This window comes from Maniola jurtina, chromosome 28 (assembly GCF_905333055.1).
Source record: "Maniola jurtina chromosome 28, ilManJurt1.1, whole genome shotgun sequence".
Taxonomy (NCBI): Eukaryota; Metazoa; Arthropoda; class Insecta; order Lepidoptera; family Nymphalidae; genus Maniola; species Maniola jurtina.
The window spans coordinates 5,498,069-5,518,670 of NC_060056.1; the positions used below are offsets into that span (position 1 = coordinate 5,498,069).

At 36.4% G+C, this 20,602-nt stretch overlaps 3 protein-coding genes across 6 annotated transcripts in view; 1 reads left to right on the forward strand and 2 right to left on the reverse strand.

Annotated features, from left to right (window-relative positions):
• Positions 1 to 537: 537 nt before the first annotated feature.
• LOC123879330 lies at positions 538 to 14,781 on the reverse strand. The gene is made up of 2 exons (XM_045926975.1): positions 14,758 to 14,781; positions 538 to 8,799 (listed from the first exon to the last, which is right to left on the reverse strand). The coding sequence occupies exons 1-2, from the start codon at positions 14,779 to 14,781 to the stop codon at positions 538 to 540; spliced, it is 8,286 nt and encodes a 2,761-aa protein (XP_045782931.1).
• A 1,719-nt stretch (positions 14,782 to 16,500) lies between these two features.
• Positions 16,501 to 19,513, reverse strand: LOC123879637. Of its 2 annotated transcripts, none has more exons than XM_045927442.1 (4): positions 19,409 to 19,513; positions 18,997 to 19,150; positions 18,617 to 18,886; positions 16,501 to 18,303 (listed from the first exon to the last, which is right to left on the reverse strand). In XM_045927442.1, the coding sequence occupies exons 1-4, from the start codon at positions 19,411 to 19,413 to the stop codon at positions 17,878 to 17,880; spliced, it is 855 nt and encodes a 284-aa protein (XP_045783398.1). In that variant the 5' UTR covers positions 19,414 to 19,513; the 3' UTR covers positions 16,501 to 17,877. The 2 variants fall into 2 exon arrangements, with proteins under 2 accessions (XP_045783398.1, XP_045783397.1); XM_045927441.1 differs by having other exon boundaries at positions 18,997 to 19,189.
• An 825-nt stretch (positions 19,514 to 20,338) lies between these two features.
• The window catches only part of LOC123879633 (monocarboxylate transporter 13), a 60,791-nt gene continuing 60,527 nt past the window's right edge, over positions 20,339 to 20,602 (forward strand). Inside the window, exon 1 of one of the 3 annotated variants that reach the window (XM_045927433.1) lies at positions 20,339 to 20,573. The gene's annotated coding sequence lies outside the window, so the exon portion shown is untranslated. The remainder of the gene's footprint in view (positions 20,574 to 20,602) is intronic. The other 2 variants (XM_045927434.1, XM_045927435.1) reach the window with 2 other exon arrangements.

The window sequence follows — 20,602 nt, forward strand, 5'->3', positions numbered from 1 at the left end:
TCTATTGAGTATGATTGGTTAGTATTCCAATGAGAGACGAACTACGTTTGTATGGAGCGAGTGACGGAGAGACCCATCTTATACTGAACACTTTCAAGTAAAGATTTTATGTAATCATTTGACGATGATACTGCCATTCTCGGAATTAGAATACCATAAGCCTTCTTTGTCGTATTAATTTACAAATTGCGAAAAACCAAATTAAATTTGAATTTCGCGGGCAGACCCGTCTCATGCACCTTAATTCAACTTTACTTACCTTACACACGGACGGATGTTAATAAATAAAAAGACAAAATTTTATGATGTAATTTATTTCTGTCCGTTATTTTTATCGATGCACATAATATACATATTTTATTTTAAAACATTTCTATCAATAAAACAATAATAAAACATTGAAACAAAATTCTATTTTAGTACAATATCCTTAGTACAATTAATTGACCTGAAAAAAAATATCCTTAGTCTATGACCTGCGCATAAACCACCATGTTGGAACTTAAGATTGGTTTACTAGTTCTGTGTTCTTGCAATTTAAGCCCTGCTTAGTTCTTCAGCAACAAAATCACAATTAGTCAACATGATTCCAATTTGTTCATCCAAGACATTCCTGACTTCTTCCGGAATATAGTCAAAACTAGCCAAAGCTGTCTTAGTGTCTTGATTAGCCATTTCCAACTCACTTACAACATCATCACGACCTTCCAAAGATTTTCTGTTAACCACTTTTTTGAGTTCACTTATTAGTGTAAGGAAAAGTTCTTCTAAATAGTTCAACCAGTCACTAACTTCGGTTAGATTCTCGTTTTCAACACCATCAGTGCTAGCCAAGCCATTTGCTACAGCATTTTTGGCTTCCTCTAAAGCGCCTGCGTTAGATTCGATTCGTTCATAGACTGATTGTTTCAGAGTTACATTTACATCGTTCTCTCTTTCAAGTGCTTTGATTACATCTACCGCATTAGCTATAATGGTTCCTATTCTCTTGTTTAAGCATGCATTGACGTCTTCTGGAATGTTTTCGAAGTAAGTGAGAGCGGCTTTAGTTTCTTCAATAGCTGTCTCTATTTGAATGATAACTTCTGAACGAGCTACTTCACAGCCACCTTTGACAACTTCCTTGAGTTTATTGCCTACTGTTGTGACTAAGCTTTCAAAACTGTTTAACCACTCAGTTACTTGACTTAGACGTTCTCTATCTTCACCAGAAGCGTTAGCTAAAGCATTTTTAACTGCTTTTATAACCTTAGCTAGAACTTCTTCACTAATTTTTATTCGTTCATAAACTAACTCTTTTAGATAATCTTCAGCACTGTTTCCTGTAGACGATGAACCCTTGAGAGCTTCAAGTTCACGAGCTGCATTAGCCAAGATAGCTCCTATTCCCTTGTCCAAGACGGCTTTGACGGCTTCCTGAATGTTTGTGAAGCTATCCAGAGCTGCCTTAGTTTCTTCAATAGCTGTATTCAATTCAACGATAACTTTATCACGAGCTGCTTGAGAACCACCATTGATCACTTTCTTGAGTTTATCGTGTATTGTAGCGACTAGGCTTTTAAAGCTCTTTAACCACTCAGTCACTTGGGTGAGACCTTCTCTATCTTCATCAGAAGCTTTAGCGCAAGCATCTCTAACAAATGTTATAACCTTAGCTAGACGATCTTCACTGTTTTTGATTAGTTCGTAGGTTAATTGCTTCAGAGAATCTTCAGCACTGTTTCCTGTAGACGATGAACCCTTGAGAGCTTCAAGTTCACGAGCTGCATTAGCCAAGATAGCTCCTATTCCCTTGTCCAAGACGGCTTTGACGGCTTCCTGAATGTTTGTGAAGCTATCCAGAGCTGCCTTAGTTTCTTCAATAGCTGTATTCAATTCAACGATAACTTTATCACGAGCTGCTTGAGAACCACCATTGACCACTTTCTTGAGTTTATCGTGTATTGTAGCGACTAGGCTTTTAAAGCTCTTTAACCACTCAGTCACTTGGGTGAGACCTTCTATATCTTCATCAGAAGCTTTAGACAAAGCAGTTTTAACAAATGTTATAATCTTAGCTAGACGATCTTCACTGTTTTTGATTAGTTCGTAGGTTAATTGCTTCAGAGAATCTTCAGCACTGTTTCCTGTAGACGATGAACCCTTGAGAGCTTCAAGTTCACGAGCTGCATTAGCCAAGATAGCTCCTATTCCCTTGTCCAAGACGGCTTTGACGGCTTCCTGAATGTTTGTGAAGCTATCCAGAGCTGCCTTAGTTTCTTCAATAGCTGTATTCAATTCAACGATAACTTTATCACGAGCTGCTTGAGAACCACCATTGACCACTTTCTTGAGTTTATCGTGTATTGTAGCGACTAGGCTTTTAAAGCTCTTTAACCACTCAGTCACTTGGGTGAGACCTTCTCTATCTTCATCAGAAGCTTTAGCGCAAGCATCTCTAACAAATGTTATAACCTTAGCTAGACGATCTTCACTGTTTTTGATTAGTTCGTAGGTTAATTGCTTCAGAGAATCTTCAGCACTGTTTCCTGTAGACGATGAACCCTTGAGAGCTTCAAGTTCACGAGCTGCATTAGCCAAGATAGCTCCTATTCCCTTGTCCAAGACGGCTTTGACGGCTTCCTGAATGTTTGTGAAGCTATCCAGAGCTGCCTTAGTTTCTTCAATAGCTGTATTCAATTCAACGATAACTTTATCACGAGCTGCTTGAGAACCACCATTGACCACTTTCTTGAGTTTATCGTGTATTGTAGCGACTAGGCTTTTAAAGCTCTTTAACCACTCAGCCACTTGGGTGAGACCTTCTCTATCTTCATCAGAAGCTTTAGACAAAGCAGTTTTAACAAATGTTATAACCTTAGCTAGACGATCTTCACTGTTTTTGATTAGTTCGTAGGTTAATTGCTTCAGAGAATCTTCAGCACTGTTTCCTGTAGACGATGAACCCTTGAGAGCTTCAAGTTCACGAGCTGCATTAGCCAAGATAGCTCCTATTCCCTTGTCCAAGACGGCTTTGACGGCTTCCTGAATGTTTGTGAAGCTATCCAGAGCTGCCTTAGTTTCTTCAATAGCTGTATTCAATTCAACGATAACTTTATCACGAGCTGCTTGAGAACCACCACTGACCACTTTCTTGAGTTTATCGTGTATTGTAGCGACTAGGCTTTTAAAGCTCTTTAACCACTCAGTCACTTGGGTAAGACCTTCTCTATCTTCATCAGAAGCTTTAGACAAAGCAGTTTTAACAAATGTTATAACCTTAGCTAGACGATCTTCACTGTTTTTGATTAGTTCGTAGGTTAATTGCTTCAGAGAATCTTCAGCACTGTTTCCTGTAGACGATGAACCCTTGAGAGCTTCAAGTTCACGAGCTGCATTAGCCAAGATAGCTCCTATTCCCTTGTCCAAGACGGCTTTGACGGCTTCCTGAATGTTTGTGAAGCTATCCAGAGCTGCCTTAGTTTCTTCAATAGCTGTATTCAATTCAACGACAACTTTATCACGAGCTGCTTGAGAACCACCATTGACCACTTTCTTGAGTTTATCGTGTATTGCAGCGACTAGGCTTTTAAAGCTCTTTAACCACTCAGTCACTTGGGTGAGACCTTCTCTATCTTCATCAGAAGCTTTAGACAAAGCAGTTTTAACAAATGTTATAACCTTAGCTAGACGATCTTCACTGTTTTTGATTAGTTCGTAGGTTAATTGCTTCAGAGAATCTTCAGCACTGTTTCCTGTAGACGATGAACCCTTGAGAGCTTCAAGTTCACGAGCTGCATTAGCCAAGATAGCTCCTATTCCCTTGTCCAAGACGGCTTTGACGGCTTCCTGAATGTTTGTGAAGCTATCCAGAGCTGCCTTAGTTTCTTCAATAGCTGTATTCAATTCAACGATAACTTTATCACGAGCTGCTTGAGAACCACCATTGACCACTTTCTTGAGTTTATCGTGTATTGTAGCGACTAGGCTTTTAAAGCTCTTTAACCACTCAGTCACTTGGGTGACACCTTCTCTATCTTCATCAGAAGCTTTAGCGCAAGCATCTCTAACAAATGTTATAACCTTAGCTAGACGATCTTCACTGTTTTTGATTAGTTCGTAGGTTAATTGCTTCAGAGAATCTTCAGCACTGTTTCCTGTAGACGATGAACCCTTGAGAGCTTCAAGTTCACGAGCTGCATTAGCCAAGATAGCTCCTATTCCCTTGTCCAAGACGGCTTTGACGGCTACCTGAATGTTTGTGAAGCTATCCAGAGCTGCCTTAGTTTCTTCAATAGCTGTATTCAATTCAACGATAACTTTATCACGAGCTGCTTGAGAACCACCATTGACCACTTTCTTGAGTTTATCGTGTATTGTAGCGACTAGGCTTTTAAAACTCTTTAACCACTCAGTCACTTGGGTGAGACCTTCTCTATCTTCATCAGAAGCTTTAGACAAAGCAGTTTTAACAAATGTTATAACCTTAGCTAGACGATCTTCACTGCTTTTGATTAGTTCGTAGGTTAATTGCTTCAGAGAATCTTCAGCACTGTTTCCTGTAGACGATGAACCCTTGAGAGCTTCAAGTTCACGAGCTGCATTAGCCAAGATAGCTCCTATTCCCTTGTCCAAGACGGCTTTGACGGCTTCCTGAATGTTTGTGAAGCTATCCAGAGCTGCCTTAGTTTCTTCAATAGCTGTATTCAATTCAACGATAACTTTATCACGAGCTGCTTGAGAACCACCATTGACCACTTTCTTGAGTTTATCGTGTATTGTAGCGACTAGGCTTTTAAAGCTCTTTAACCACTCAGTCACTTGAATGAGACCTTCTCTATCTTCATCAAAAGCTTTAGACAAAGCAGATTTAACAAATGTTATAACCTTAGCCAGACGATCTTCACTGTTTTTGATTAGTTCGTAGGTTAATTGCTTCAGAGAATCTTCAGCACTGTTTCCTGTAGACGATGAACCCTTGAGAGCTTCAAGTTCACGAGCTGCATTAGCCAAGATAGCTCCTATTCCCTTGTCCAAGACGGCTTTGACGGCTTCCTGAATGTTTGTGAAGCTATCCAAAGCTGCCTTAGTTTCTTCAATAGCTGTATTCAATTCAACGATAACTTTATCACGAGCTGCTTGAGAACCACCATTGACCACTTTCTTGAGTTTATCGTGTATTGTAGCGACTAGGCTTTTAAAACTCTTTAACCACTCAGTCACTTGGGTGAGACCTTCTCTATCTTCTTTAGAAGCTTTAGACAAAGCAGTTTTAACAGATTTTATAACCTTAGCTAGAAGATCTTCGCTGCTTTTGATTAGTTCGTAGGTTAATTGCTTCAGAGAATCTTCAGCACTGTTTCCTGTAGACGATGAACCCTTGAGAGCTTCAAGTTCACGAGCTGCATTAGCCAAGATAGCTCCTATTCCCTTGTCCAAGACGGCTTTGACGGCGTCCGTAATGTTTTTGAAGCTATCCAGAGCTGCCTTAGTTTCTTCAATAGCTGTATTCAATTCAACGATAACTTTATCACGAGCTGCTTGAGAACCACCATTGACCACTTTCTTGAGTTTATCGTGTATTGTAGCGACTAGGCTTTTAAAACTCTTTAACCACTCAGTCACTTGGGTGAGACCTTCTCTATCTTCATCAGAAGCTTTAGACAAAGCAGTTTTAACAAATGTTATAACCTTAGCTAGACGATCTTCACTGCTTTTGATTAGTTCGTAGGTTAATTGCTTCAGAGAATCTTCAGCACTGTTTCCTGTAGACGATGAACCCTTGAGAGCTTCAAGTTCACGAGCTGCAATAGCCAAGATAGCTCCTATTCCCTTGTCCAAGACGGCTTTGACGGCTTCCTGAATGTTTGTGAAGCTATCCAGAGCTGCCTTAGTTTCTTCAATAGCTGTATTCAATTCAACGATAACTTTATCACGAGCTGCTTGAGAACCACCATTGACCACTTTCTTGAGTTTATCGTGTATTGTAGCGACTAGGCTTTTAAAGCTCTTTAACCACTCAGTCACTTGGGTGAGACCTTCTCTATCTTCATCAGAAGCTTTAGACAAAGCAGTTTTAACAAATGTTATAACCTTAGCTAGACGATCTTCACTGCTTTTGATTAGTTCGTAGGTTAATTGCTTCAGAGAATCTTCAGCACTGTTTCCTGTAGACGATGAACCCTTGAGAGCTTCAAGTTCACGAGCTGCATTAGCCAAGATAGCTCCTATTCCCTTGTCCAAGACGGCTTTGACGGCTTCCTGAATGTTTGTGAAGCTATCCAGAGCTGCCTTAGTTTCTTCAATAGCTGTATTCAATTCAACGATAACTTTATCACGAGCTGCTTGAGAATCACCATTGACCACTTTCTTGAGTTTATCGTGTATTGTAGCGACTAGGCTTTTAAAACTCTTTAACCACTCAGTCACTTGGGTGAGACCTTCTCTATCTTCTTTAGAAGCTTTAGACAAAGCAGTTTTAACAGATTTTATAACCTTAGCTAGAAGATCTTCGCTGCTTTTGATTAGTTCGTAGGTTAATTGCTTCAGAGAATCTTCAGCACTGTTTCCTGTAGACGATGAACCCTTGAGAGCTTCAAGTTCACGAGATGCATTAGCCAAGATAGCTCCTATTCCCTTGTCCAAGACGGCTTTGACGGCTACCTGAATGTTTGTGAAGCTATCCAGAGCTGCCTTAGTTTCTTCAATAGCTGTATTCAATTCAACGATAACTTTATCACGAGCTGCTTGAGAACCACCATTGACCACTTTCTTGAGTTTATCGTGTATTGTAGCGACTAGGCTTTTAAAGCTCTTTAACCACTCAGTCACTTGGGTGAGACCTTCTCTATCTTCATCAGAAGCTTTAGACAAAGCAGTTTTAACAAATGTTATAACCTTAGCTAGACGATCTTCACTGTTTTTGATTAGTTCGTAGGTTAATTGTTTCAGAGAATCTTCAGCACTGTTTCCTGTAGACGATGAACCCTTGAGAGCTTCAAGTTCACGAGCTGCATTAGCCAAGATAGCTCCTATTCCCTTGTCCAAGACGGCTTTGACGGCGTCCGTAATGTTTTTGAAGCTATCCAGAGCTGCCTTAGTTTCTTCAATAGCTGTATTCAATTCAACGATAACTTTATCACGAGCTGCTTGAGAACCACCATTGACCACTTTCTTGAGTTTATCGTGTATTGTAGCGACTAGGCTTTTAAAGCTCTTTAACCACTCAGTCACTTGGGTGAGACCTTCTCTATCTTCATCAGAAGCTTTAGACAAAGCAGTTTTAACAAATGTTATAACCTTAGCTAGACGATCTTCACTGTTTTTGATTAGTTCGTAGGTTAATTGCTTCAGAGAATCTTCAGCACTGTTTCCTGTAGACGATGAACCCTTGAGAGCTTCAAGTTCACGAGCTGCATTAGCCAAGATAGCTCCTATTCCCTTGTCCAAGACGGCTTTGACGGCTTCCTGAATGTTTGTGAAGCTATCCAGAGCTGCCTTAGTTTCTTCAATAGCTGTATTCAATTCAACGATAACTTTATCACGAGCTGCTTGAGAACCACCACTGACCACTTTCTTGAGTTTATCGTGTATTGTAGCGACTAGGCTTTTAAAGCTCTTTAACCACTCAGTCACTTGGGTGAGACCTTCTCTATCTTCATCAGAAGCTTTAGCGCAAGCATCTCTAACAAATGTTATAACCTTAGCTAGACGATCTTCACTGTTTTTGATTAGTTCGTAGGTTAATTGCTTCAGAGAATCTTCAGCACTGTTTCCTGTAGACGATGAACCCTTGAGAGCTTCAAGTTCACGAGCTGCATTAGCCAAGATAGCTCCTATTCCCTTGTCCAAGACGGCTTTGACGGCTTCCTGAATGTTTGTGAAGCTATCCAGAGCTGCCTTAGTTTCTTCAATAGCTGTATTCAATTCAACGATAACTTTATCACGAGCTGCTTGAGAACCACCATTGACCACTTTCTTGAGTTTATCGTGTATTGTAGCGACTAGGCTTTTAAAGCTCTTTAACCACTCAGTCACTTGGGTGAGACCTTCTCTATCTTCTTTAGAAGCTTTAGACAAAGCAGTTTTAACAGATTTTATAACCTTAGCTAGAAGATCTTCGCTGCTTTTGATTAGTTCGTAAGTTAATTGTTTCAGAGAATCTTGGGACGATGTGCCCTTGAGGGCTTTAACAACAACGGTTGCATTATCCAAGATGGTTCCTATTCCCTTGTTCAAGACTGTTTTGACGGCGTCTGGAATGTTTTTGAAGCTAGCCAGAGTGGCCTTAGTTTCTTTAATAGCTATGTTCATTTCAGCGACAAGTTCATCGCGAGCTGCTTGAGAACCACCATTGACCACTTTCTTGAGTTTGTCGTGTACTGTAGTAACTAGACTCTTAAAACTCTTTAACCAGTCACTCACTTTAGTTAGACCTTCTCTATTTTTATCACAAGCTTTAGCCAAAGCATTTTTAACAGTTTGTATAACTTTAGCTAAGACTTCTTCACTAATTTTGATTCTTTCGTAGACTAATTGTTTCAGAGAATCTTCAGCGCAGTTTGCTTTAGCTTGAACTGTGGATTTGACAGCCTCCACACCTTTCCCAATTTTACTTACGGTTGTCTTAACATCGTTGACGATTTTACCGGTGACATGTTTAACGGTATTATCAGTGATGGTGCCAACTTGTCTGATGACTTCACCAGTATTAGCACCAACTGTCTTAACAACATTGCCCAAAACTCTAGTGATTTTACCTATTCCTAATAATGGTGCAGGTGCGGCAGAAGATAGCAGGAAAACGGTGCTGAGCACAGTCTGGAACAAATTGAATTCAATATCTAAATATTTTAAACTTAAAAATAAGCGGTGATAGTCAAGTGCTTGAGACTCCGCCTCCTGTTTGTGAGTTTGGGGCCGAGATTGTGAAAAAATATTTATATAAATTACAAATAAGAGAGGGCCAAGTACGTCACCTTGAGGTACACCACACAGTACAGAGCTGAGATTATATGTATAAAATATGATTCCGGCTTTGCAGTTTTGGTCAATCGTATTTATAACTAGCTGATGCCCGCAGCTTCGCCCGCGTGAATTGGTCAGATCCCTTGCAGCATCAGGATTGAGGAGTTGGGCTCCAAATTTTTTATAAAACAATGTCGCAAAGTTCCTCTATCGATTAAAAAAGAAATGACGCAAATCGGTTCAGAAATCTCGGAGATTTCGGTGTACATAGGTAGAAAAACATAACTCCCTTTTTGAAAGTCGGTTAAAAAAGTAGCCTATGTTACTCCCTGGTCAATTTTCTACTTGTCTGTGAAAATCCCGTCAAAATCGGTTCAGCCGTTCCCAAGATTAGCCTTTTCAAACAGACAGACAGACAGACAGACAGACAGACAGACAGACAAAAATTTTAAAAACGCGTGATTCAGTTATAGTATCGTTCAAATAACCATATGACCTTAGTGTGTATGTAGTATGCGGTAGTTAGTTCGAAATTACAGACAGACACTCCAATTTTATTTATTAGTATAGATGGTAAGTATATATTGAACTCTAGTAATTAGGTAGGATTTAATCAAACTAGGCATTAACTTTACCACTAATACCATTATTAATTAATAAAGTGTGATACACACGATCATAAGCTTTTCTTAGATCCATAAATCATTACTATATTAAAAGTTTGTTTAGAATCATAAATCATAATCAACTCATCGCCGGCTCACTACTAAGCATAAACTTTATTAATAATAATTAATAACTTTAATAATTTAATAATAATGTAAAATCGAAAATATTACAATAAAACTTAAAGCTAGCCTTATCTAATTACTATACTATGTAAAATTAAAATTAATCTTAATTTATAATGATTATAATTGCCGTAGATAATAATTTAATGATTGTGTATAATAAATGTAATGTATTGTAAATTGCGATGCCCCGACAGGGCGTCATGTAACTATACTTATTTAGCTTTAAGTTATATAGTTATTAGTACATTGACAGCAATGAAATAAAAAAATAAAAAATAAAACTACTACCTAACAATGTCAACGTTAACAACTATTAACTATTGTTTTTATTCCTAACTTGATGATGCCCGCAGCTTCGCCCGCGTGGATTGGTCAGATCTCCTGCAGCATCATGATTGAGGAGTTAGAATCCAACATTTTTATGGAACAATATCGCAAAGTTCTTTTATCAATTAAAAAAACTACGCAAATCGGTTCAGAAATCTCGGAGATATCAGTGCATAGGTAGAAAAATACAACTCCTCCATTTTTAAAGTCGGTTAAAAAAGTAGACTGTTACTCCTTGGTTAATCCTCTACTTGTCTGTGAAAGTCCCGTCAAAATAGGTTCAGCCATTCCGAAGGTTGGTCCGTTCAAACAGACAGTCACTTCAATTTTATTTATTAGTATAGTAGCCCAGTAATTTGGGCGTCAAAAAGGGGCTTATCTGGAAGGTTTTCAGAATGTTATGCAAATTGTTGGTTTTATAAATTTTGATGTGCTCTTTCCGAATTTTTATTTTGCCACCTCGTACCTTTGCCGCTCGCGCCGCCATCTTGGAAAAATGGCGCCCAAAAACAGTTTTTTCACGATAACTTCTTTCTCATTCATTTTACGACAAAAATTGCTATGTAACAATTAAACTAGATACAATTTCCTACAATTTGTGTAGTCACCTTTTTTTGTAGACTCAATAGTTTAAGTGTACGAGCGCCACAAAGCCCACTCCAACACTCGTTTTGGCTAAGTAACTCATTTCCACACCACCATGTGGTACAGTGAGTGGCGTGATTTTTTTTTATGGTATCTCAAGGAGCCGGTAGTCACCTTCAATTTAAGCCATCACTTCGTTCAGAGAATACTAACACTCTTCAGAATTCTGCTCGAGATAAGAGTAAATATACTGCATCGCAGTTTCGATCTCATGTGAATATGGACCTTTTTTTTGGGTTTCGAACCCAAAGGATGCCAACGGGACCTTATTACTAAGTCTCCGCTGTCATCCGTCCGTCCGTCCGTCCGTCCGTTTGTCTGTCAGCGGGCTGTATCTCGTGAACCGTAATAGATAGAGAGTTGAAATTTTCACAAAATGTGTATTTCTATTGCCGTTATAATAACAAATAATAAAAATTTCAAAATGGCTGACATGAAAAAAAAAACAAAAAAGTAATGTTATTTCTTGTTTGTTGGTACGGAACCCTTCGTGTGCGAGTTGGGCTTGCACTTGACCCATTTTTTATTTTTTTAGTTTGTAGTGCGAGGTAAAATTTTTCATGCACGAATTGCGATATTGTGTATTGACGGCGACCACATTATAAACATGCTCGAGACGCCGAAAAATCGGTCAAGTGCGAGTCCAACTCACATAGGAAGGGTTCCGTACCATAATAATAATAATGCTCTTTTTTATTTTTTTTTCATGACGGCCATTTTGAAATTTTTATTATTTGTTATTAGAACGGCAATAGAAATACACATTTTGTGAAAATTTCAACTCTCTATCTATTACGGTTCATGAGATACAGCCCGCTGACAGACAAACGGACGGACGGACGGACGGACGGATGACAGCGGAGACTTAGTAATAAGGTCCCGTTGGCATCCTTTGGGTTCGAAACCCAAAAAAAAGGTCCATATTCACATGAGATCGAAACTGCGATGCAGTATATTTACTCTTATCTCGAGCAGAATTCTGAAGAGTGTTAGTATTCTCTGAACGAAGTGATGGCTTAAATTGAAGGTGACTACCGGCTCCTTGAGATACCATAAAAAAAAATCACGCCACTCACTGTACCACATGGTGGTGTGGAAATGAGTTACTTAGCCAAAACGAGTGTTGGAGTGGGCTTTGTGGCGCTCGTACACTTAAACTATTGAGTCTACAAAAAAAGGTGACTACACAAATTGTAGGAAATTGTCTCTAGTTTAATTGTTACATAGCCATTTTCATCGTAAAATGAGTGGGAAAGAAGTTATCATGAAAAAATTGTTTTTGGGCGCCATTTTTCCAAGATGGCGGCGCGAGCGGCAAAGGTACGAGGTGGCAAAATAAAAATTCGGAAAGAGCACATCGAAATCTATAAAACCACCAATTTGCATAACATTCTGAAAACTTTCCATCTCATATTACAGAATCACTGGACTATAGCTTGATATGAGGTATATCATTAATTGTAATATTGTCATTTTACTTATAATATAATCGTAGCATTTTGTTTAATTATCGACTAGCTGTGCCCGCGACTTCGTTCGCGTGGAATAGTGACTTTTCGGGCAGCATATACTCTGTACGTTAAAAATGTTCGCCGTGAATCTTTAAATTGACATAACTTTTTTATTTATGAACCGATTGACATGAAATAAACACTAAATGTTAAGTGAAGCTTACTACAATATATTAGTGAAAACCGTATCTAAATCGAATAAGCCGTTTCTGATATTAGCGTGGACAAACACACAGACAAACAGACAAAAAAAAATTAATTACAATTTCGGGTTCGGCATCGATATAATAACAACCCCTGCTACATTTTTTTTTTATATTTCGATTGTACAGGCACCACTTTTCTGCAATTTTTTATTATATGTATAGAAGATGACTGCGTCTTCACTCCTCACCTATGGTGCTGAAACGTGGACACTGACAAATAGCCCTGTTCACAAATTCAAAGTTGCTCAGCGAGCTATGGAGACAAGTAGAGGATTAGCCAAGGAGTAAGATAGGCTACTTTTTTAACCGACTTTCAAAAATGGAGGAGACACCTATGAGATTTCTACTATGAGATTTATGAATCGATTTGTGTAATTTTTTTTAATCGATAGAAGAACATTGCGACATTGTTCAATAAAAAATTTGGATTCCAACTCCTCAATCCTGATGCTGCAGCCTGCAGGGGACCTGACCACCAAAACTGATAGGATTTAGAAACGGTCGGTTATAAATTGATATTGAAGGTATTTATCTGTACCCAGTAAACACTTTGTCATTGACATCGAGGACCCAACTTCTCAACCCTGATGCTGCAAGGAATTGCAAGGAATCCTTTCAAAATCCCGAGGGATCAAAAGGATTTAGGAATCTAAATCCTTTTGATCCCACGGGATTTTGAAAGGATCATCCGTTTAAAAATGTTTTACGTGGTACAGATACACGATTCAACCCGGGGACTGGCTATTTATTGCGGATAGGCTACTATTGTCCTGGGAAACCAAAAGTTTCCACGGCATTTTTAAAAACCTAAATCCACGCGGGCGAATCTGCGGGCATCAGCTAGCTTAGAATAGATTAGACAATGGGTATTAATAACAAATTTCGTATGTTTTTCAGGGTTTGTTCAGAGATTGCGAATGTCACTCTCAAGGGAGCAAAGAATTTATTTATTAATATATTTAATTTACATCTGAGTTAAAACTAAAAAGTAATAAAAATAATTAAATCTAATATATATATATTATAAAATACAATGTTAGTACGTAATGACAGGGTTTTCTCTATCACCACCAACTCCAATCAACTTTCCGTTGGGGTGGTAAATACCCCTTGGTCTCCAGATGCGAGTAAGGGAGTTTGGTAACGTTGGGTGGGAATGGGTGGTTTTGAGTGGCAAAAATGTGAACAATATATTCCTGTCCTTTTCTAACCCATGTGGGTGACAGAAACCCGCAGACTTCTGGAAAGATCACAAAATTTCGGGAATGATCTAGAAAAGTTCCAAAATGTGTAAAAGTGTTATTATCGATCGTGAACGTTTTAAAAAGTACTAAAAATTTGTCGAATGATTAGAAAATTCCAAATCTGTTATTATCGATCTGGAACAGTTTAGAAAGTTCTGAAATTTTCTGGAATGACCTAGAAAGTTCCAAAATGAGTGCAAACTATTATAATCGATTTAGAACGTTCGAAGAAGTTATAAAAATTCTGGAATGCTCTAGAAAGTTCTAGAGCAATGGGTGCAAACTATTATTATCGATTTAGAATTTTCGACAAATGTCAAAAAATTTATGGAATGTTCTTGAAAGTTCTTAAAATATTTAGAATGTTCGAGAAATGACTGAAAATGAGTGCGAGCTATTATAAACGATTTAGAATATTCGAGAAATGTCTCAAAATTTCTAGGATGATCTAGAAAGTTCCTAAATGTGTCAAATTATTATTAAAGATCTGGAATGTTCTAGAAAGTTCTAATAATTTCTGGAATGATCTAGAAAGTTCCAAAATGTGTAAAACTGTTATTATCGATCTGGAACAGTCTAGAATATTTTAAAAATTTCTATAATAACCTATAGATAGACCTTCTTAGTGATAAAACTTTGACTGACAACTAAAATTACTTTTGTAAAATCGGAATATAAGCCGTGGACTTTAACTATGTTACTTTACGATAAATTATAACTTTGACTTGCACCCGCGTGCGAAGCCGGGGCGGGCCGCTATTAAAAACTAAAATCTAAATTATTAAAACAAAGAACCTAAAACTAAAAACCTTTAAAAATAAAATATAAGAACTAAAATAAATTATTAAATAAAAAAAGTCCCTTTAATCAGCGTTCCCCCTTTGGATGGCTAGACTAATACTTTGTCCGTGGCAGCTGCCAGCTCTTCCGTCTCCTGTGATGTCGACTAACCTTTTTGAAATTTCCCTAAAAAGCCTTATAGCGCTAGGACCCCACGGACCAAGGGTCTCGACACCGAATGGGACAAAATCATATTCAAGGGAGCAAAGTAAACTTAAAACTTAATTTTTTTTTGAATTCTTACCAGGAAGATAATTGTGATCTTCATCGTGGATCTTGAGAGTTAGCCATCAACTTTCAATAATGAAACAACTGGGAGCCATATCGACTTTTTATACATATTGAGAACAATAAGTATGCCTATTGAAAATGTATGAAATAAAATCAACATTACTAAACTAATATTCTAATGTCAATAAAAGACCGAGGACAGACTGAATAAATATAATGTTATTTTTTACCTATGTATAATATTTAGTGGATACCGCTGTTTCTGAGAATGACGTTAGTTTACCTAAGGATGGCACTCAATAAAATAGTAGGTACCTGCACCACTTTTATAGGTCCCATCTAGTAAAAAAAGTCGTTTTCACCTTACTAGCTCAAAAAGGGCGCCTTTGCTGTCTAAAACCAGTGAACAAAAGCCGTTTTTGCCCACTCAGTGAGAAAAGGTGTTGAACTTTTCTTGAGACTTTTTGTGGGCGCCCTATTTGAACTAGATAGTGAAAAGTTGTATGTATCACACGATAGCAAAGTTTTTGTTTCTTGTGCCTTTGAATAAATAAAAATCACAGACAGACAGACAGACAGACGGACGGACAGACGGACAGTGATTCCAGGAATCCGTTTGTCCTTTTGAGGTACGGAACCCTAAAAATAAATAACGAAGTACTGACAGCCCTGACGTGAAAGTAGGTAAATATACCTACACCATATTATTTTCAGCCTATTATTATAGTTTTGCCACACCATTGTTATTAAAATTACCTAAGTAATTTCATTTTATACAGTAGATATAGAATTGCCAGATGCCCGTATTTTAAAATTAATTTGGTTTTTTGCAATTTATAAACTAATACGACAACATAGGCATTTTATTTCCGACGATGGCAGTATCATTTTCACAGGATTACATAAAAATCTTTTCTTGAAAGTGTTCAGTTTAAGAAATTAGTCAAAGTAATGAGTTTGAAATGAGCTACTCACAAATTAGTCGAAACTATAACTAATTTTCAAACTGGACCCTTTCAAGTAAAGTTTTATAGATAAACCTGTGAGGATGATACTGCCTTTGGTGCAATTAAAATGCCTTATGACTACGTTCTTGTAAATTAGTTTACAAATTACGAAAAACTAAATTAAATTTGAATTTCGCAGGCAGACCCGTCTCATGCCCCTTAAAAGGGTTTTGGTTCTAGCACCATAGAGTAGGATTATATTAGTCTAGCACCCAGATCCGTAAAAAAAAATGTTTCATAGTTCATACTCCATCCATAGATAATAGAGATCGCTGATAGAGAAAATTGATAGTGTGTATAGGCCATATCCCTTTTCGTCTACGATACGCCCATAGATACAAAACTTTAACCATTTTTTTTTCTAACCATTGAATGACAATTGACACCACAGATTGACACCTATTGACACCTGACGTTTCATAATTGTTTTTTTCCCTCATTTATTTTGTTTGATTTTGCATGCTGATTTTTATTTTTACATAAAAAATATACATCTATGAACAAAATAGAATTTAAGTTTATAAAATTAATATCGAAAACGCACATTGTGACGAAACGAATCCTACATTCATCATGATCAAAAGGGGAAGACCGTCTAAGCAAGTGAGATTGGAAAACTACTGTGATATTTGCAACAAAACAATCATCGGAAACTCTTATAAATTCAAATCACACCTTTTCAAGCACAACGTCGTCCAACAAAGGTATGATTGCGAGTTTTGTATCAAGACATTTTTTCGAAAAGACGCCTACAAAGCTCATATAAATAGACATAAAGGTGTCCCACAAAGGACTTACACTTGTGACTACTGTGATCGCGCGTTCGTGTTAAAGAACAATTTAATATCCCATATAAAAAGAATCCATGATGGAAATATTGACACCGAGTTAGGTAAATTCCGATGCAACATATGTGACCTTAGCTACTGTGAGAGACGTATGTTAGACCAGCATGTACGTAGAGTGCATTTTAACGTGCAAGTAATCAAAGAACCGTTGCACACAAATAAGGCAATCAACGACACATGGATTGAAAACGTTAATAATAAAAACGCAACTGTGAGCATTACGAAGGTAAACAATAATGTCATCGTTATAAAACAGTTAAAATTTGATGTTAAAGTTAACGAAACAAAACCGAATATAAGCTATTTTAATTCAGAATGCGTGGATCAGTATTCGAAAGGTGTATGTGATTATTGTAAGAAAGAGATGTTAAAAAAAAGTCTGAGAACACATATTAAAGAGGTTCATATGAATATACGGAAGTTTTTATGTAAAGTATGCAATGAGACTTTTTCGAGGCATTATCAATTGATTGAGCACAAGTGCGGTCAATTCAGACGTAAACCGAAGAAGAGAATTGTCATCAAGAAGGTGGATTTAAAGACTGAGTCAGATTCAAAATTAATGGTGCTCAAAGAAGAGTTTTGAACATAGTACATATTGCATGTAAACTAACAATGTTCAAGCCTATTTATTTTATATTACATGATGACTAGCGACCCAACCCGGCTTCACATGGGTAGCTCATTATGATTTTAAGCTTATTTCGTGTTTTAACAACATTTTATATTGTATTGACAGATTTTTCCTTTTACTTGTAGGTACTATAAGACATTGCTACCTGCTTTTTATGCTTTTCTAGAGATATGGAACTTTGAAACGGACTGATAGTATTCAGAAAGAATTTTGAACATATTACTTTATTTAAATACAGTTCTGACCTCATATTAAAACATAATTATTGTGCCTTTCCCATAGTATAAATAGTTTTTTTTTTAATCACGACTAGCTAGTAAAATAAAACTAAGTCTTCCAAATCAAACATCATATTTTATCGACTTATTTATTATGTATTTTTACTTACAAAATATAGTATTGAAACTAAATATATTTCAATCTCTTTAATCTAGGTATACATCTCTATCTCTTTTAGTATACATACATTTACATTAACTTAAAGTGCCTTGCCCTTAAATATATTGTGACAGTTTTATACAAAATGTTGCATGATTGTAGAGAATAAGTTAATACTAATGTTGAAAACTGAACAATTTTTACCTATGAATGTTTTATTTAGAACATAACTTGTTACTTATACATAATATAATAAATAACTGATATCAATAATCTCTGCTGTTTTCTTTTTCAAAATATTTTTCCGCTATCTTTTTACATGTGATTTTAGTTACACTATTTTTTAATTTAAATAAACAGCGCTTAGGTTCATTTTCCTTTGGAATAATCTTGTTATCAATATCCAAGTGTAATCCAAAGTAAAAGTTTCCTTTACTTTGTTTAAGTTTAGAACATTTCTTTTTTTTAACAGGCAACTTTGATGTCATAGACAAGAGATCTTCTCGTTTATTTTTTTTAAATAAATCAAGCCTGTAGGGTTGTTCTTTTCTTGAAATTAGATTCGTTTTCGGGTCGATTCTGCCGCAGTCATCTATGCATATGTAGTTCTTGAAACCGGTTTTCATTACTCTTGAGTAGATGATGTGATTTGTTGAATTGATTATTCTGAAGACTACCATATCGGGTAAAATCTTAAAAATATTTCACAAGGTTCAGTAGTAATTTTAAATTAGATAATTATTATATAAATAATATGTAGAAGGTGAGTGACTGACTGACTGACTGATCTGTCAACGGGCGGCTCAAATTTCTAGATGGATCGGGCTGAATGCATGCAGATAGGCTATTTAATTATTATAGACGTAGACATCTGCTAAGAAAGGATTTTTGAAAATTCAAGCCCCAATGAGGGTAAAATCAGGGTATGTTTGTGTAGTCCACGCGGATGAAGTCACGGGCATAAGTAAGCAATTTTTATATATAAAAACTCCATCAAAAACCAACCGTATACAAAGTTGAAATTTCGCAATTTTCCCGCCCTTGGCAAATGACATCTATAGTGTTTCGTTCAGAAACTTCATCAAACTTTCTAGCGATCCGCCATCTTGTTTTAATAGGGTTGTCACAAGCTGCTTTTAAGTCTAGCCTATTTATGACTGATGGACAACTGCTATTTGGATCTGGATATTGGTTATATTTAACAGCACATATTTCCCAATCTGTTTTTACTGAAAATATTTCGTATGGACACGGTGGTGGCTTTTCTTCAATTACCTACAAAAATAAACAATTTCTCGAAGCTAAAATATAATAACCAAAAAACAGAAACCTCGGTTTGTACAGGAGGACCCAAAACGCTTTTTTTACTCAGTAATTTTTTTTACCCAATATCCCCCGTTTTGACATTTTCCATCCTTGTTATTTTGACACCTATAACACACCACTGTAAAGTTTCCATTTTCTTCCACTTGCCTCCAAGTCCGCCAAAAGAAATCCCTTTTAAAAATGTATTTCACTCCCTTCATAGCTAACATATTTCTGAAAGATTCCTCAATTTTTAATACTTTAGAATTGTTTCTAAACAAGTGCAAAATATTATCGAGAAAAACGGTTTTATTTGAATTTATTTTATCAAATAATTCGAGTTTTTCTTTCTGTTTTTTCTTATCAAGAAACTTTGAGCGCACCCTAATATTATCTTTAAAATAATAATCGAAATCATAATGGGAATTATAATTATTGTGAGAATTAATTAAAGTTATTAGGAGATTTAATATCGACATATTTTTAACTAACACCATGTCTCTACTGATTGAGTTATCGATTAAAGGAATATATTTCGAACTGCTATTTTGAAAAAAAAAAAAACTGTTTTCAACAATCAAGTCATAAAAGAACGTAGTTTTATTTGAAAAAATCATTACTTCTTATCAACTGTTTTAAACTTTTGTTTTTTTAGGGTTCCGTACCTCAAAAGGAAAAACGGGACCCCTATAGGATCACTTTGTTGTCTGTCTGTGTGTCCGTCCGTCTGTCCGTCGTGCCTGTCAAGAAACCTATAGGGTACTTCCATTTGACCTAGAATTATGAGACAGGTAGGTAGGTCTTATAGCACAAGACGTACAGGAATAAATCTGAAAACCGTGAATTTGTGGTTACATCATTAAAAAAAATTAAAATGTGTTTCAATTTTCAAAGTAAGATAACTATACACCAAGTGGGGTATCATGTGAAAGGGCTTTACGTATGCATTCTAAAACAGATTTTTATGTTTAATAGTTTTTGATTTATCGTGCAAAATGTTGGAATAAATAACCGAGTACGGAATCCTCAGTACGCGAGTCTGACTCGCACTTGGCTGGTTTTTAAACATTTTTTTTTACTTGGTTTTACTGCTCTGGATTCTGGCCCTTTTGAGCCTTTTTGTAAATAAAATTAAGGCACCAACCACATTAGCAACTTTAACATTATTCTTGAATCTTTACAAGTTTCGTTAACTTCACATTATTAATTAATAAAGTTATTTTTCTGCTAATTTAACTAGCTTAAACTTAATAATGTAATTTGATTTAAACTTTTTTTTCGAGCTGTTAAAAAAATAAGAAAACGCGTAAAAAAGCACATCACTATTTCATTGATATCATCATTCATTCATAATTCTACCTCCACAGATTATAAATGATAAAAAGTTTTTCATTCATAGATTTTTCATCTCACAGACAATTTATTTATTTTATTGTCATTGTCATATTGTCATCGCATGATCATGGTTCACAATTTTTGATTTTTTTGTTATTTCAGTGGAACTTCCCATAATTTATTTAGAAAACAGACTTTAAAAGCCAGTTTTCGGTGTTTCAACTGTGGTGAAATGTGCCAGTGATTATAATATTGAGTGTAACATTTTTTATTTGTGACTTTACTGTTTTCTTTTGACACAATCTACTATATGGTTTGGTAGGTAAGTAATTGATAGCGATATAAAGTGAT

Excerpts from the sequence above, each read along its gene's own strand:
- LOC123879330 (XM_045926975.1), bottom strand. The coding sequence starts at position 14,781 with ATGAAGATCACAATTATCTTCCTG. Across the intron at positions 8,800-14,757 it reads AGATCACAATTATCTTCCTG|ACTGTGCTCAGCACCGTTTT; the intron begins GTAAGAATTCAA and ends AATTTGTTCCAG.
- LOC123879637 (XM_045927441.1), bottom strand. Across the intron at positions 18,887-18,996 it reads GTCAAAACGGGGGATATTGG|GTAATTGAAGAAAAGCCACC; the intron begins GTAAAAAAAATT and ends TTATTTTTGTAG. Across the intron at positions 18,304-18,616 it reads AAATTTCAACTTTGTATACG|ATTTTACCCGATATGGTAGT; the intron begins GTTGGTTTTTGA and ends AATATTTTTAAG.